The 17198-nt window shown below is 35.6% G+C and overlaps 1 protein-coding gene across 2 annotated transcripts in view; it reads right to left on the reverse strand.

The window, feature by feature from the left end:
* Nucleotides 1–319: 319 nt before the first annotated feature.
* LOC136836674 (cell surface glycoprotein 1-like) overlaps nt 320–17198 on the reverse strand; it is an 81689-nt gene continuing 64810 nt past the window's right edge. For both annotated transcript variants that reach the window (XM_067101147.1, XM_067101146.1), the window contains exons 2-5: nt 4020–5012; nt 3234–3368; nt 2285–2781; nt 320–2077 (exon numbers count right to left, since the gene is read on the reverse strand). In XM_067101147.1, coding sequence (XP_066957248.1) covers nt 454–2077; nt 2285–2781; nt 3234–3368; nt 4020–5012 — 3249 coding nt within the window. In that variant the 3' untranslated portion in view covers nt 320–453. The remainder of the gene's footprint in view (nt 2078–2284; nt 2782–3233; nt 3369–4019; nt 5013–17198) is intronic.

The raw sequence follows: 17198 nt of genomic DNA on the forward strand, positions 1-17198 counted from the left end.
ATATATATATATATATATATATTTTTTTTTTTTTGTCTGTCCGGCTGTCTATGTGTGTGAATATATGTATGTGCGTGGGCGTGGGTGTGTCTGCGTGTGCTTGCGTAACTTTTAACGAACAGCTGTTACATAATCCTTACTTAGACTACAGTAATACAAAAAATATATTTCAAAGAAACTTTAGTCCACGAACTCTGAGATATCTATGGCAACACGAAACTAAAAAAAAAAAAAAAAAAAAAAAACTCGTACTGTATATTATCAAAGATAATCTTAGTTTATTCAGAATTCAGGCCAATTAATGTATCTGTCCATACAACTAGATGTGTACCTATACACGTATATACAATAAACCTGATATGAATTAAGTCAACAGACGGGAAAACAGAATTCTGGATAACATTCGGTTCGCTTAAACCCAACTTAGAATTCCTTGGTTTTGATAAGAACTCATCAACGTTCAGGCTCTAAACTAGAGACCCATTCTGGCTGGGGAGCATTTAAGAGATGGACGACGCTATCAGGAACCTGCAGTCGCTGACGGCGATCAGCAGGAGAGGGAATATTCCAGATGCTGTATGGGCCTTCCCCCTTTTTCTCTGGAAGGACGATGCCAGAGGGTTCACCTGGAATGAGCAAAGGGGCAAGAATGGGTTTGACGACCGTTGTTGGTTTTTCTGTTTTTACCGTTGTTGAAAGTGGAGGAGGTTTATAGGTTGGAGGAGGTGGAGGAGGTTTATAAGTTGGAGGAGGTGGAGGAGGTTTATAGGTGGGAGGTGGAGGAGGATTACTGGTTGAGGGAGGTGGAGGAGCTTTATAGGTTGGTTGAGGTGGCTTATAGGATGGTGATGGAGGTTTGTATGTTGGAGGAGGAGCTTTATAAGTTGGTTGTGGCGCCTTGTAAGATAATGAAGGTGCTTTGTATGTTGGAGGAGGGGGCTTATAACCAGGTGCAGGGGCCTTATATATTTGTGGGGGTTTGTAGCTTGGTGGGGATGGCTTATAACTCATGTATGTAGGCCTAGATTTGTAAGGACTTGGTGGTGTAGTGGACGGTGGACCATAGCTCATAGTAGTAGATTTTGGAGTATGTGGGCGGCCATAAGAAGGTGGCTTGGCTGGTGGATAACCATAACTTGGTGGTTTCTGTGTAGGTCGTGGATATGATGGTGGTTTGTAAGGTGGGGGTTTATAAGCAGGAGTAGGGGCACCATACATGGGGCTGGGTCCATAATTAGGTTTATGATGCTCTGGTTTTGGTTCTTTATAATGGAAGTGTGAGGTAGCTGGTCGGTAAGGCATGTTTGGAGCTGTTGGTTTATAGGATGGTGCCTTTGTTGTAGGCTTATAAGGTGTATAAACATTGGAAGGTTTAGGTGGACCATACATTTCTGCAGGAGGTGCAGGGTCTGCAGCTGGAACAAGAGCTCCTACGGGGGGTGCAATTTCTACAACTGGGGCAGGAGCTTCTACAGGAGGTGCAGTTTCTACAACTGGCACAGGAGCTTCTACAGGAGGTACAGGCTCCACAGGTGGAGCAGGAGGAATAGCAGGGTCAGGCATCTGTGCAGGTGATGCTTCAGGGGAGGTAACAGGGACAGGTTCTGTAACAGGGATAGGATCTGGAATAGGGTCTGGGACAATAGCATCAGTATTAGCTAGCACCGGAACTTCAACAGGTGCAGGAGCTGTAACAGGAACACTGACAGGATCATTGCCTCCAGTTGGTGCTGCATCAAAGTTCATCATCATCATTATGTCTTCTTCATTGAAAACATCTGTATCTGATGCCGGTGCCTCACTGATAACTTGAGGTGTATCCTCAACAACAGGATCAAGTTCCTCAACAGTACTAACATATTCTGGGTACTCATCATACGATGGGTCAACAGGATAATTTGGGAATATAACTGGATCTGTGTCAGCAGAAGTAGGAGGAGGGGGAGGTGGTGGGGGAGGAGGAGGATCCGTGACAGGAGCTGGATCAAACATCATAACAGGATCAACTTCTGGAGCTGGAGCAGGTGCACTTTCTAAGACTGGAGCCCTTATGTCCACATCATCTGGTAATTTCTCCCTACAAATAGAATAATATACCATATTAGTAAACATCTCACTCTTTCTAGCTGTCAATATCATTATCATATGTCAAATATAGAGCAGAACAAATTCATGGTAAATAAATAAAATAGGGTAACTATTTAATGATTGTATTATAGAAGCACATGTTTTCTAAGTTAAAATGTACTGTACCCTTCGTTCTTATTTATCCCATGTAACTTACCCAAAATCTCCCATAATTGCAACAAGATCATCAACAGAAGTAACAAGTGGTATATCATAATCAACAACTTCATTTACTTCAGGAGCAACATCACTTGGCCCAATATCAACAGGAGTTTCTGGCACAGGGACCACCACAACAGGGGCCTCATCAATGGGTATCTCAATCAACACAGTGTCTTCTTCTGGGACAACTTCTATAGGCACATCAAGGAAAGTTACTTCTGTAACTATATCAACAACTGGTGGTTCATTTAGAGGTTCATCTTCAAGAGGTACTGGCTCTCCCTCTGTTCCTTCAATAACTTCATTGATTGAGACATCATCTCCAAAATCAGGAACAATCACTGTTATGGGAGCTTCATCTATCACATCAGAGTCCTCCTCTGGGGAGTAAGGTTTAATATCAGGGAGTGGGGCAATATCCAGCTGGTCCTCAGGAAGTTGCTGAATGACCTGTATCACGTCTTTCCCTAATTCTTCTTCCGCAGCCACTGCCTGCCAAAGCATTATAACAATATTTCACTTTTTGAAGGGCAAGATAAATACTTTTCATGGGAACATCACCGCTGTAAAATCGCGTATGCGAATATCTCTAACAATAATCTATGTACATAGCTTAATCGCATAATATAGTTAAAATATCAGAATACAGTCTATTTTGATTTAGTACATGCCCTAATTTATCATCAATCTTCTCGGTCAATATTGACTAAGTGCAGTCGATATATCTCAGCAAAAGGACTACCAGTGTCAACATTCAACCGACAGCCTTTTAAAGTAGAGAAGAAACTATTTCCTTTAAAATCCTGAAATAGCTGTATGCTAAAATTTAGAAACATTGCTAAATTCAGTAACTATAAAACAATGATTATGACTTTTTAGTCTTTCTATCTATTATGAAAAGAAAACAGAAAACTTTTTAAAACTTCAGTTTTACCATAACTGACCTGAGGATCGTCAGCTACAAAGAATTGCTCCAGATCTGCTATGGAAATCTCAGGGTTCTCAGGAAGTACATCTTCTCTATATACTTCGCCAGTGAAGGCATCTTCTGCTATCACCTCTGGTACAACAGCCATGTCCTAAAATAAAATGTCATCATTTTTCATTTCGTACAATTCAGCAGTGGAAAGCTTGTATTATTCTAGTGAAATGGAAATAGAATGATACATGGAAAGACTTTTTCCTGTCGTAAAAATCTTTGTATGCAAGAAACTTGTCTGAAGGAACCCTTCAAAGTACCCTTTTTATACTGACTAATTAATGATTTTCTATGTTATATAGTGTGTTTAATCATACCATGAAATCATATTGCAATAACGACCATTTTATTAAAGTTTTGCTTCATCACACCGAGAAGATGGAATAAATCAACTTTGTTTTACATATTAATAAACACTGGAAATTCTTTCAGGATACTTTTCAATACATGAAATGCTGTTAGAGACCACATTAGCTCTCATTCAAGTTACAAAAATGAAACAAATGATCATAGTTGAATAAGGTTCATAAGAAAAAAGTTAGTCTTACGTTTCCATTGTATGAGTAAGCATGCTGTGTGAATTTTGACAGATCATCCAGGATGATACTAGTATTTTGAAGTGCTCTTATAAACAGTGGTCTCATAAGAAAAGATTTTTCCCCCAAAAATATAAAATATTACATTCTAATGGAAAATTATACACTGATGGTGAAATAGTACATTTGATAAATACGGTAGTACTCTCATATACCTCGGCAGTCATAGAAATTACTTCTGGTTCATCTGTGGCTACACCTGGATCATCTTGTAATGGATCAAAACTGGGTTCAGCAGAATTCATGGCTCTTGGTGCAATAGTGTCATTTACAAAGTTTTGCTCTGGAGCTGCTGCTGCTAATTCAGCCATCACTTGTTCCACTTCAGCAGCAGGAGAAGTAGGGAAAACCTGAGACACTTCTTCCTCACCGTCACTTATATCAATGAAAAGAGCTTCTGTGACAGATTCAGTGTCATCTGGTTGGTTAGTTATGATTTCATTGACAATTTCTGGTGCTGCTTCCAGAGCAGCAGTTCCATCAGGTGAACTTTCCACTGCATCAGCATTTTCATCGGTAACTGGATAGTCATCAGGTGCCAAGACAATGTTTTGCGGCTGCCCAAGTCTATTGTTCCCAACTTGTGGACCTGAACTGGAAAGAGGAACCCCAGAACCAATAATTTCTACAGCACTGCCTTGCTGGGTTGGGTCTGCAATACTCTGAGGGACCTGTGGCCCTGTAGCTATTAAAGGAACACCAACAGGCTGTACAACTTCTGCACCTGATGAAAATCCATTGCTGGTTGGGAAGAAAGATTCAGGCTGTGCAAACGGTAAGAAATCAACTTCTAAGCTATCTCGCTCTAAAGTTAAGTCATCTATATCTGGCAAGAGGTCGTCTACCTCAATGCCACCATGAAATTGTTCAAAACCACCATTTGCACTGAGTGACACAACAGGCCCAAGAGGTATCAGCAATGGCACTTCCCTAGATTCATTATCACCTAAAATATTTTCTGGACTATCTAATTCTTCGGGAGAATCAGGCAGCACGATGAATTCCGAGGGTCCGGGTGGTGATGACCTATTACCCAGAGGCAGACTCACTGCGAGAGAACCATCGCCTAGTTGCTGCTGGGCCGCAGCGCCAGCGACCACCACAAGCAAAACGGCGACAACTCCTCCAAGCACCTTCCATCGGCTCTCCTGTAAAACAAAAGGCGACCAAATTAGGCGATACTGTATCAAACTGAAAACTCTGATTTATATTTGTTTTCTTTCACAATATGTAATTTTTTTCGCATTTAGATAATATATTACTATATCATATATATATATATATATATATATATATATATATATATATATATATATAATATATATATATATATATATATATAAAATATATATATATATATATATATATATATATATATATATATATATAATTAATACAACATCTTTTATCATCTTTACAGAATAATGGCAATAATAAAAGTGGGCCATTAGATACTTCAATTATATCTGTTAGTCAATACATGGTAGAACTGAATGTAGGTGTCAGATATTTTAAAACTGCTGACTTGCCTGAATATATCCGCACGATCCTCTGATTCGCCGAATTCGCATTTGCTCTATAAATCAACATCAGATCTAGTTGAGCGCGTACTGATCTTCTTAAGTAGACTTTGCAATGAAAGTTTAATCACTTAAAATTTCTCTCAGGAGAACTGGTCTTCATTTCTAGCCTCATAAAACTTTGATAATAAAATTCCATCCCATAAGGGTAAGCTCTCACGAATTCCATACATCTCTTCAACAAAACCGTGGGTGCGTGTGGGCGAGTATTTAATTAAGATGAATAACATCTCAATGTCACAGTTAATTTTCTCGTAGGTTTCAGCCAGATCTAGTATTCCTTCGTTTTTGTTTTGCTTTTCTTACAACCCTTCATATAGCAACAGTTTTATCAAACGTAATCTGTTGAACAAAGCAATAACAACAACGACACCAGTAACAATTAAAATAACATTAATCTGAGCTACGACCAACATCACAGTTTCCTAGCGCCTTTAATTCAACAGTACACACTTCAGTCAGTTTCCACCAGTGCAAGTGACAAAACATTGAGGAAGATCGTCACAGTCCACTGTGAAAATTATCCATGTATATTTCGGCTGCTCCATGCAAAAAATGTTCTCTCTGTTTCCTGTCAGAAACATAATTTTTTAAAAGATAAAAAAGCGTCGGAAATAAAGTAAAGAAATATCTTTACAATCTACAGCCTTGACATAGCTCTGTTTACCTATAAAAACTTCGTGATTGTGGTTTGAACATAATATTTCTATACAACCTTCACAGGAAAACTTGGAATGGCGAAATTTACCGAATGCAGAAATTTTCACCAGGGCAGTGAAGCAAAATACACAAAAAATCTAGTAGTAACCAATTCTAAGTCATAATAAGAGCATTAAAGTGTAAAATTCCCAATACTCAAGAAACATATTTGCATCCCCTGTTATCAGAACTCTTTAACAGGTAAATCAAGTATTCCACTTGCAGGTTAAATCCTACCAAACTCTTGGATGTTTCCAAGGAAAACCGTATTTATACCTGCATGCCATATAATGATGGCCCCCCTCAACTTCCCGATAAGAAATGTGGTCAATAACTCATCCTCAGAGTCAATTCTTGCGCATTTTCAAACACGGGCTTCTAAGAGAAGTGTAATGCGCGCCCCTCAAGAGCCACCCAAAGTTGATGGATTGGTGCTGGCCAGAATCTGAGTCCATGGGGCTTCGCGAGCCGCCTTCACTGTGCTGGATCGATGCCTTTTTCTTGACAAGACACATTACGCTATATCTCTTACGTCTTGGCTATCTTATCATGTGGGCGGGTTAGAGGTGAGAGAGGGTAATAAAGATCCCACTACAAGAGGCCTCGGGAAAAATCTTGGGACGGGCGTGGCCTGCCATTTTCTTTCTCCAGTAGGGTTACTTGACGCCCAGAGATTAAGAGGGTCATTGATGGCGTTTGTTTGCTTGTGTGCACGTGTTTACACACACGGGAAACACACGCCTATATATATATATATATATATATGTCTGTATATTATATAATATATATATATATATATCTATCTGTATATATATAATTTATATATATATATATAATATATAATTTATATATATATATAATATATATATATATATATATATATATATATATATATATATATATATATATATATATATATATATATATATGAATATCTAAAAAGCACCAGTTTAAGTGACTGCTCCAACTTGGAGTAATATGTTACAACAAGAAACAACTAGGAGCAAGAACAAATGTAAAAAAAACTGTCTTTTTATAAATGGTTAAAGAAAGCAGAAAATAAACCTGCCAAAAATGAACTTGAGAAGATACTTGTATACAAAAAGACAGAAAGATACGAAACATTTTTAAACCAAGTAAAACAGATATATAAAGGTCTCTAGAACCGTAACAAAAAACTAAGTTCTTATTGTGTTTCATTGTTTACTGAAGCAAGAAATAAATACCAACATAATGTCAGTTTCGACGTACAGTGCAATGAAGAAAAATGAAACAACTTAAATATGTAAGAACATCCTACTGAAACGCACCACCTCGAGTACAAAGACAAGTAGACTCATAAACAGAGCAATGGAGCCAAGATGCAGCAGTGATATTGGGAAAAGGCATTTGAATGCCTAGTACGAAGACTAATTAGCCAGTTGGCCCGAAAACCAAAATGGAGTGAACACCACGAAATTTCAAAAGAAACCAAAGACTTGCCTATTCAAATGAATTCATGGCACAGAAAAACAAGTTATTCAAGAAAGCAATACTCTACTTCGCAAATCGGGCACCTGCGTAGGTAGTTCCTCCAAAAAATATGACGATGATGATGTTTCACTATCGACAAACTTGTCTGCGAGACCTTTATTAAAACGTAAATGGCTGAGATACTTTACAGTCTCATTCAAAGTATCCTAAGGCTTGCACTTTAATCTGGTGTAAAAGTTTAAAATACAGTATGCTGTGACATTAGAGAGAGACGTCGCGTAAGTTTGCAGATACTGTTATGCTCTGGCCTCTCCACGATATTCAGAAATGCCAAGAAGTGACGGAGACTCAGATCCAGTCTTTTTTTTTTTTTCTTCAGAAATTTCCTAGATAATCATATAGTTAAAAGTATTCTCAGCACCAGATTATCTTAACGATTCCTTGGCTAAGGCAGTTATCGACCTAACGGTGCTTGTTGGGTTAGAGCGGCTGTTGAGTAATGTGACATGTTTGTTGTCATAGGCAGGTTAACAGTTACGGCAGGTCAAGGGTGTTGACCTTAGTCATTTGGCTGACATGATGGTGTCACGATCTGGTTCATTTTATGCTCGATATTAAGCGTTCCGTTTGCTCATGTGTTTGGCAGTGCTTGCAATCAGCCTTTAAGGCATAATCGACAGGGACAGGGAAGCAAACTTCCAGCCTTCCGTCAGCGATTGTCGTTTACACATCTGGCCAAGATGTTCACGCACCTTAGGATGCTTATTGTATTTAAATAGTTTTCGTGCATGATTAACTTGGACAGTTCATCACTTAAACGCTGAAGTTTATTACTCTTTATTATGTCCCCACTTTCTTTTGGAACAAATCACCAAACCGTCGCATAGCTGGAAGAATACCCTTTTGTTAAGGAGAATAAGAGTAATTACAAAAATAACAGTGTATATGAAAATGGTAAATGAAGCAGCCAACTGTTAGCTTTGATGTTCATTGCGGATCCGTTTTCTACAAAGCACAGTTTGATCTGACCGAGTGGAAATTTATAACCAGAGCACTCCCAAAACAACAAATCCTTGACATTTAACAAATACCCACGCGTTTTTTGTATCTATCTTAGTAACTGGAAGAATGTGCATGTGTTCGTGGTATTCGTTGTCTCCTCCAACTTCCCATGGTTTTCATGAACTGAGTGGATGATGAAAATTGAAGAGAAAATTTGTTTAACTTACGGTGTTCGTGCTTGGTCTTAGAGAGTGATAGGATACTGGTCGTTAGACTTTTTATTGCATTGAGATTTACCTTAAAATGTATACATTTTGCAAGAGATTTTATTTTAGTAATTGTTTTAAGTTGTAAATCTTGCATGTTCATGAATGATTTCTTTTATGAAATTATACAGTAATGTCATAAACAAGCTCAAAAACTCCGTGAGACCATATTTGTGGATTGTGGCAGTCTTCAATCAGGTGCAATGCCCCATAATTGAAAACTTTGGTGGCCTGGCTACGTCACTGGGACGTTTCCTTACTATTGGTTGAATAATTACACTTTAAAGAATAGTGACCAATCACAGCACCAACTTTTGTTTTGGTTTTGAAAGGCGGGATAATAAGTGGATCTGCTACCCGTAGTGTCGGTTGAAAATGTGTTCGACATATTTTACCCTATTTTGCAGCGTTAGAAGCCGAAATTTATAAAAACGTGGAAATCTTGTGATTCACGAACATTCTGTTTCTTTACACAGGAAGTTGAAAAGTACTGACAATGCGCTGTCTAACTGTTATTTCCGCTTTAATTGTTGAGTTTACAATGATAGATGCAATGTTTTGGCTAGATGTTTCCGCTGGCATGTTGGTGCGGGTGTGTGTGTGACAATTTCCATTGTCTGACGGTGTTTGAAGCAAAACGTAGTAACGCATTCTTTTCTTGTGATCCCGTAATGTTTTTGTGTTACTGTACTGCATAAGTGAATTTCAATCAAAGGTGTTAGCCTAGTTTATCAAGATGATCAAAATGGCGAAACCTATTGAACGTTGACTTGGTGAGTAGTATGGCCTATAGCTTAGTGGGTCTTATTTTGCACGATTTATTTTGATGTTTGAAACTGAAATACTGTTTATATATATATATATATATATATATATATATATATATATATATATATATATATATATATATATAATGTGAGAATATGCAAAAATACATATTTTCACGCACAACAGCAGTACAGTGGATAAGATGGCTTGTGTCATCGTACCGCTATAACGGCAATCCAAATTGAATATTAATGTAAAGTATGTCAGAGAATATTGTTCATAAGAAGCTTTCGGCTCCCGCTAAAACCTTCCTTGTCTGGCTTAAGGCTTATTGTGTTGCTCGCTCATATTCCTTATGGCAGTGTTACACAAGTAAATAAATGTTTGTGCACACATCTACATATACTGTACAGTCATGGATGTAAGTGTAGGGATGTGTAGATGCTTATGAATAATACATACATACATACATGTATATATGTGTATATGAATATATATATATATATATATATATATATATATATATATATATATATATATATATACTAAAGGACTATTCAAACTGGATGGTATCTAATGGAAAAATAAAAATAGAATCAAGGATCCGTACGGATACCAAATGTGACTTTCGTAACAACTTTTGAATAAACTCCATTAAAAAAAAATTCCAACAATCTACTAATGCACAGAACAATTGTGTATGATAAAGTTAATATATATATATATATATATATATATATATATATATATATATATATATCCAGCTAAGCCACAGGAAAAATAAAAGAAAGGATTATGACGCTTTCGTGTTGTTTCCAACAATCGTACCTGTGGCCTAGCTGAGTATATATATATATATATATATATATATATATATATATATATATATATATATATATATATATATATAATTCTGCAGAAAGAGTTCCGCACGGAGATATCGTGTATTAATAAGTTTTTGACAACAATATAGACAAGGGTGTATATAATGCAGTGTGGGTGACATAATTTGAGAAATCTACCTTAGTTTATGTTCATCACCGAAACATAGCCACCCGCCGAGCTTTTCTGTAGTTTCCACACACAGTAATTATATATATATATATATATATATATATATATATATATATATATATTTTTACAACCATACATAGACACCATTGGCATAGATCATGGCTCATTGACCTTGGTGAAACAAGGGCCTTGCATTTACAATATCCGTTGTTCAGACCAGAATGGTAACTCCTCTAGCCAGCGGTGAATGGGTAGCCTACCAGTAGGTAGCGACCTAATCCATAGAAACTTGTTAAGGAACGAGAGTCTTCTCTTCGGAAGTCACCATTCAATAAAAGGAGAATAGCCTAATGGTAAATATATATATATATATATATATATATATATATATATATATATATATATATATATTGCATATATACACATACATATACATCTATCACTTATACACGCATGAATTTTTTATACTCAGAAAATATTATTAAACGCAGTGGGAATTGTAACCGATATATGCATCTGCAATACAATAGATGTATGGCATTAGACAAAATGATGTTTAAGGAGAGAATAAAAAAAGAAAACACGGCAATAAAGCATCAGACTGCGTCGTTAATTCATTGCAAGACTCACCCCAGCCAGTGATCGAATCTGTGCCGCCGGTGTAGACTACCAATCTGTTGACTTTGACCATGCGAATATCAAGAGAGACACAAGTTGATGCTGACACTGCTGTACATATTCTTGTTGATTTCGGGGTCTGTACTTATGATTAATATCTAAACTAAAGGCCAGGTTCGAATCCTGGCCGGGGCTGATACATTTATCAGTGATAATTCCCACTGGGTATGTTATTCCCAAGGTATAGTAAATCTGATATTAAATTGTATTTGTGGCTTAATATTCGTGAATAAATAAAAGCTTATGAATGTGTATGTAACAAAAGAAATCATAATTATCCGGTTGTTGTAAATTTTCTAATCAAGTATCATGGTGGAGATGAATAAATAATGGGTCTACGTACAGACCCCAAATTCGACTGGAAAGTGTGCAGCAGTCAATATCAACCTCTATATTTCTTTAAAGCCACAAAGCCGGCTGTCTGCCATTGTATTTAAGCCAAAGGCCCTGGTTCGAATCCTGGCTGGGCCAAATGCACTTACCAGTTATAACTACCCTTGGATGAAAGTTTTCCTAATATACAGTAGAGTGTTTGATATAATATATATATATATATATATATATATATATATATATATATATATATATATATATATATGTACATAGTATATGTGTGTGTATTATGTGTGTATTATAAATATATAATATATATATATATATATATATATATATATATATATATATATATATATATATATATATATATATTTATATATATAATATACAGTCTGTCTTTGCTGTGGGCATGGTTCCAGGAAGTATGATTCGTCTGGTTTTCAGCGATTATTTTGGGATGAGTTACTGTTGCAAACCCATGCCTCTTCCATCTTTTATGCAAACTTCCACAGCATACCAGCTTCTAGTTGTACAAATCGCTGCGTATCTCAACAGAGGTACAATTGGTTTTTAAAAGGAAGCTTTCCCCAATCCTTTTTCCTCGGTAGAGAATCGAACTGTCTCTAGCATCAACAAACTTATACCGTTTTAGTCAGTTAAACACTAAAGGGTCTTTGGTGTAACATTTTCCTTTCCCCTTGAATGAAGGTAACGAATTTGTTCATAAGTGGAACGAACCATTTTCAGATATGCGTAACTAAAAAGCCATTTTCTCGGTACACAAGGCGTTCCCTGCGATTGAAAACTGCGCTAGTAACTTTAGGAATTTTAATGACAGATTTAAGTTAATTCATATTTTGTCAAAAGCTGTTTCCGGATACCAAACTGTCTGTAAGTAAGATAAGCTGCTTATAGCCTAAGTGAGAAAATAAGATTATGAAAAACTGAAGATTCTTTTAAAACAAATATTTGGCTAATGCCAAGTTCTTTTACCTATAGGGATGATTATTTTTCAGCCATGTCTGTCTGATTTTCTATTAAAAGTGGCAGAATTTACGGATTATTTTCGGTTTAAATTTTTGAAAGGAAAAACATGAAGATATACGCATTTTTACGTTACTCGATGAATAATAAGAATACAACTGAACAGGTCACTGAACTATCAAAACATATAAGCAAAAATAATGCAAACATGCCTATATTTGTATACACACACACACACACACACATATATATATATATATATATATATATATATATATATATATATATATATATATATATATATATATATATATATATATATATATATATATATATACATACTCGTATAAGACGGTTGAAGGAGGAAGTACATCTCTCCAGGTGGTCCATAAAAATACATTTATTACGACGTTTCAAAACACTTCCAAGCTATAAAGATAAAAAAACATTAAAAATTAACATTAAAGCGATAAAATACAAATACAGGACATAATACATTATAATATGTAAAATTCAAAAGTAGTTGTAGGGACCAACCATCAAGGAAAGGAAGGACGAAAGTCAGAAGGAACAAACCAGAGACGACAAAAGGCAACAGCTCACGTAAGGTAAGAGTTGTCGAGGAAGACTGTGTGTTCAATTGGGAACAAGTTGTTTAATAAACAAGAGATTCCTGGATTGTCAGTAGTTTGCCATTCCGTGCCGTCCAATATTTCAAAATCTTTGTATTGTATGCTATGTTTGCATTTATTGGCGTGTTGCCTGATGTTGGAAAATTCAGGACTAACAGTTTGCTACCAGTTCGATAGCTAACACGCCCTTGGGAATCAATTCTGACCCTCAGTAACCTCTGTGTGGATCACGTTGGTCCCTAGATTACATCTAGGGCAATTGAACTGTACACAACACATGAGGTCATCAAAGGGTCAAGTTTATCTTTAAATTTAAACAAACTACCCAAGGTAAAGTGGATTTGTCCAGGATGATATTAAATTTAATGGCTGGTATATAATTAGATACGAGTTTTCTAAGTACATCATAGAAATTTTGGTCATGGATCAAGGTACATTTGCATAAAATGGAAGTTTGAGGGCACATTAGGTACAGAGACTTTTGGAATAAAAACGTTGTTAAAGTTTAAAAGACATACCTGTGATAAAATTAACTGGGGGAAAAATAATTACATGTAAAATATTGATGTAGAAACGGATTTCCTCATTGAAAAAACTCCCAACTAGATGTCAATGAAAAGGCACGATGGTAATGTAAATAAAAGTTTAATTTAAAGCCGTAAAAACAATGACTATAAAAATTTGAAACAATCCTGTAAAAATTTTCTTCCTGTAAACCGGGAAGTGTTAAAATGATCATACTGTCAGTAAATATAAAATTTACTATGGAGTGTGAAAGTGATAATAAACTACCTTTCTTAGATGTTTTAGTCTTACGACAATTATGATCATTTAACACTTCGGTTTACAGGAAGAAACTTTTACAGGATTGGGTTCAAATTTTTATAGTCATTGTTTTTGCGACTTTAAATTAAACTTTATTTACATTACTATCGTACCTTTTCATTGATTTAGTTAATGAGGAAATTTTTCGACAATATTTACAAGTAATATTTTCCACTACACTTTATCAAGAGTAGGTCCATGTCTTTAAACTTCTTAACAACATTTTTATTCAAAGAGTCTCCGTACTAATATTGCCTAAACTTCATTTTATGCAAAATGTACCTTGATCCATGACCAAAATTTCTATGATCTTAGAAAACTCAATCTCTTATATACCAGCTATTAAATTTAATATCATCCCGACAAATCCACTTACCTTTGGGTAGTTTGTTTAAATTAAATAAACTTGACCCTTTGATGACCTCATGTGTTGTGTACAGTTCAATTGCCCTAGATGTAAATCTAGGGACCTACGTGATCCACAGAGGTTACTGAGGGTCAGAATTGATTCCCCATAAGGGCGTTAGCTATCGAACTGGTAGCAAACTTGCTAGTCCTGAATTTTCCAACATCAGGCAACACACGCCAATAAATGCAAACATAGCATACAATACAAAGATTTTGAAATATTGGGACGGGCACCGGAATGGCAAACTACTGACAATCCAGAATCCTTGTTTATTAAACAACTTGTTCCTCAATTGAACACACAGTCTTCCTTGACAACTCTTACCTTACGTGAGCTGTTGCCTTTTGTCGTCTCTGGTTTGTTCCTTCTGACTTTCGTCCTTCCTTCCTCTCTTGATGGTTGGTCCTGCCACAACTACTTTTTGAATTTTGCTATATAAATGTATTATGTCCTGTATTTGTATTATATCGCTTTAATGTTAATTTTAATATTTTTATCTTTATAACTTGGAAAATGAAACCTTTGTGTTTTGAAACGTCAATAAATGTGTATTTTATAGACACCTGAGATGTAACTCTCTTCAACAAATCTTTTATATATATATATAATATATATATATATATATATATATATATATATATATATATATATATATATATATATATATATATATATATATATATATATATATATATATGACACGTATGTATGCGTTGTATTTATGTTTGTGTTTCATATATACATATATATAAATATGTATGTATACAAAGGGGAGCTCAATTCACCGAAATTGCCCAGGCAGTGTGTTCTACTTGCCAGCGGATATTAACCAGTAACCTTTACTAGGTCGCCAGTAGAACCAAGCCTGCCACGTAAAATAGTGAACACAATTATGCATACATCAAACGGCAGATTTCCTGGCCTTTCTGCCTCTCAGATCTTTCACTTTAATGACCCTGGTCTGTGGTGACATAAACACCAACGGGCGGTTTTGCGCGAAGATGAATAGCCCGTAGATAAAATAACAAGTGGTGGCTTCGTCAACAGGAAATGGAAATGGGGACCATTTTCGTGCTTTTCCTTTTACTTTTGTTGATTTTTTTTTTTTTTTGTGTTCTATAGTGGGCCAAAGCAGGTTGTAATATTGCGAGTTTTTCCATAAATAATCGCCATATGTTAGCATATATTTTTATTATTTATGTTCTGTGTTTTCGATAACGTTCTTGTGTTCTTATCATGGGAATTTCTTTCTGTTTTGTAACCCTATTTTTTATGTTTGATATACAGCACATGAATCTCGGTTATTCGTACTTTATAGTTGATAGTTGGACTTACCGTAACAAATACCGTACCGATATTTAAGAATGTAAGAGATAATTCTCTCTTTGACATTCTTGCTGAATAACATTTTATGTGTTGGAGCTAAGTCTGATCATAAAAACTAATTTTCAAGTTTCACTTCTTATCGAAAACATGTGGATCAGTTTTATTGCCTCGACTATAAGATTGACTGCCAGTATTAACGTTAAATAGTGCTTTAGTGTTTTATACCGTTATACTTTATAGGTAAAAGGGTAATTGACTTACCATATTAATTGCGCCTCGATGTAACAAGGCATGTGAAATATAAGCCACGAATTCCTTATTTATGGAAGGCACTAGAAATACTTCTTTATTATGAAAGTATGTTTTTTTTTTTCAAGCGAACATGTACTTCGTGTATATGAAACTGATAAGGTAATTTAGTTTGCTCGAAGTAAGGTTCCAAAGAGCCAAAAATATGGAAGGCACTGAAAAATTAATATTTGTAAATACTTTATAACAACAACTCTGTTTTGTCCATAAGCAGCGGACATTAACTGGAAATAATCTCACGAGATCTTCTTTTTTGACTGAGGCCATTTGGTCAAAAGAAAAAGTTTCAAGCATCGATTCAAACTTTTCATTAACATTAATTCAAGTTTCCTCTATGATTTTGTTACTTGATTTGGGATAATTTGCTGTAAAGCCTTGATATTGAAAATTCCACTTGATTTTCATCTTCGACGTTTCTGTAGAAATTGTTTATTTTTGTTAAATAAAAAATTAGTTTATAACTCATTCGCAAACCTGTTCTGATAGTGGGTAAGAATTTTTTTCTGGAAGAGCTTTACTTCTTTCTAAAATATTCATCCTGTGTGGGCATCACAGCTCAAAGAGTTCTCTGAATACTTTTGTTTTTATATTTTTCCATTTCTTTTCCTAAACCTGTCTGTAAAAGACTTTTAATGATGGTTTATTGTTTCAATTATTTAATTGTCTATAATTTCGTAGATCACTCGAAGCCAGTATGCATCTTGTGAGTTTTGTTATGTTAAAGTTTCCTTGTGCTCCTACAAAGAATTCATTTATGTTTCCACCCGACCAAGCTGGGAGCATAATGATTAAAAACTCTTGTAAATAACTTTCCTTTCGTGTCACAAAAGCCATTGCTAAAGTTAGAACAGCTGATGTTCGCAGTTAACGACGACAAGGCGTGATTTCTTTTACGTTTGTTACACACCGCTGAGTTCTTGAGAACTTTCAATCGGCTTAACGTCTGCAAATCTGGCCTAACACCCTAAACCAACTTCACACCCCACCCTCACCCCCACCAACCAGGTGCTTTCTCTTGCATAATCGCTCTCAT

Source organism: Macrobrachium rosenbergii, chromosome 56, assembly GCF_040412425.1.
Source record: "Macrobrachium rosenbergii isolate ZJJX-2024 chromosome 56, ASM4041242v1, whole genome shotgun sequence".
NCBI lineage: Eukaryota > Metazoa > Arthropoda > Malacostraca > Decapoda > Palaemonidae > Macrobrachium > Macrobrachium rosenbergii.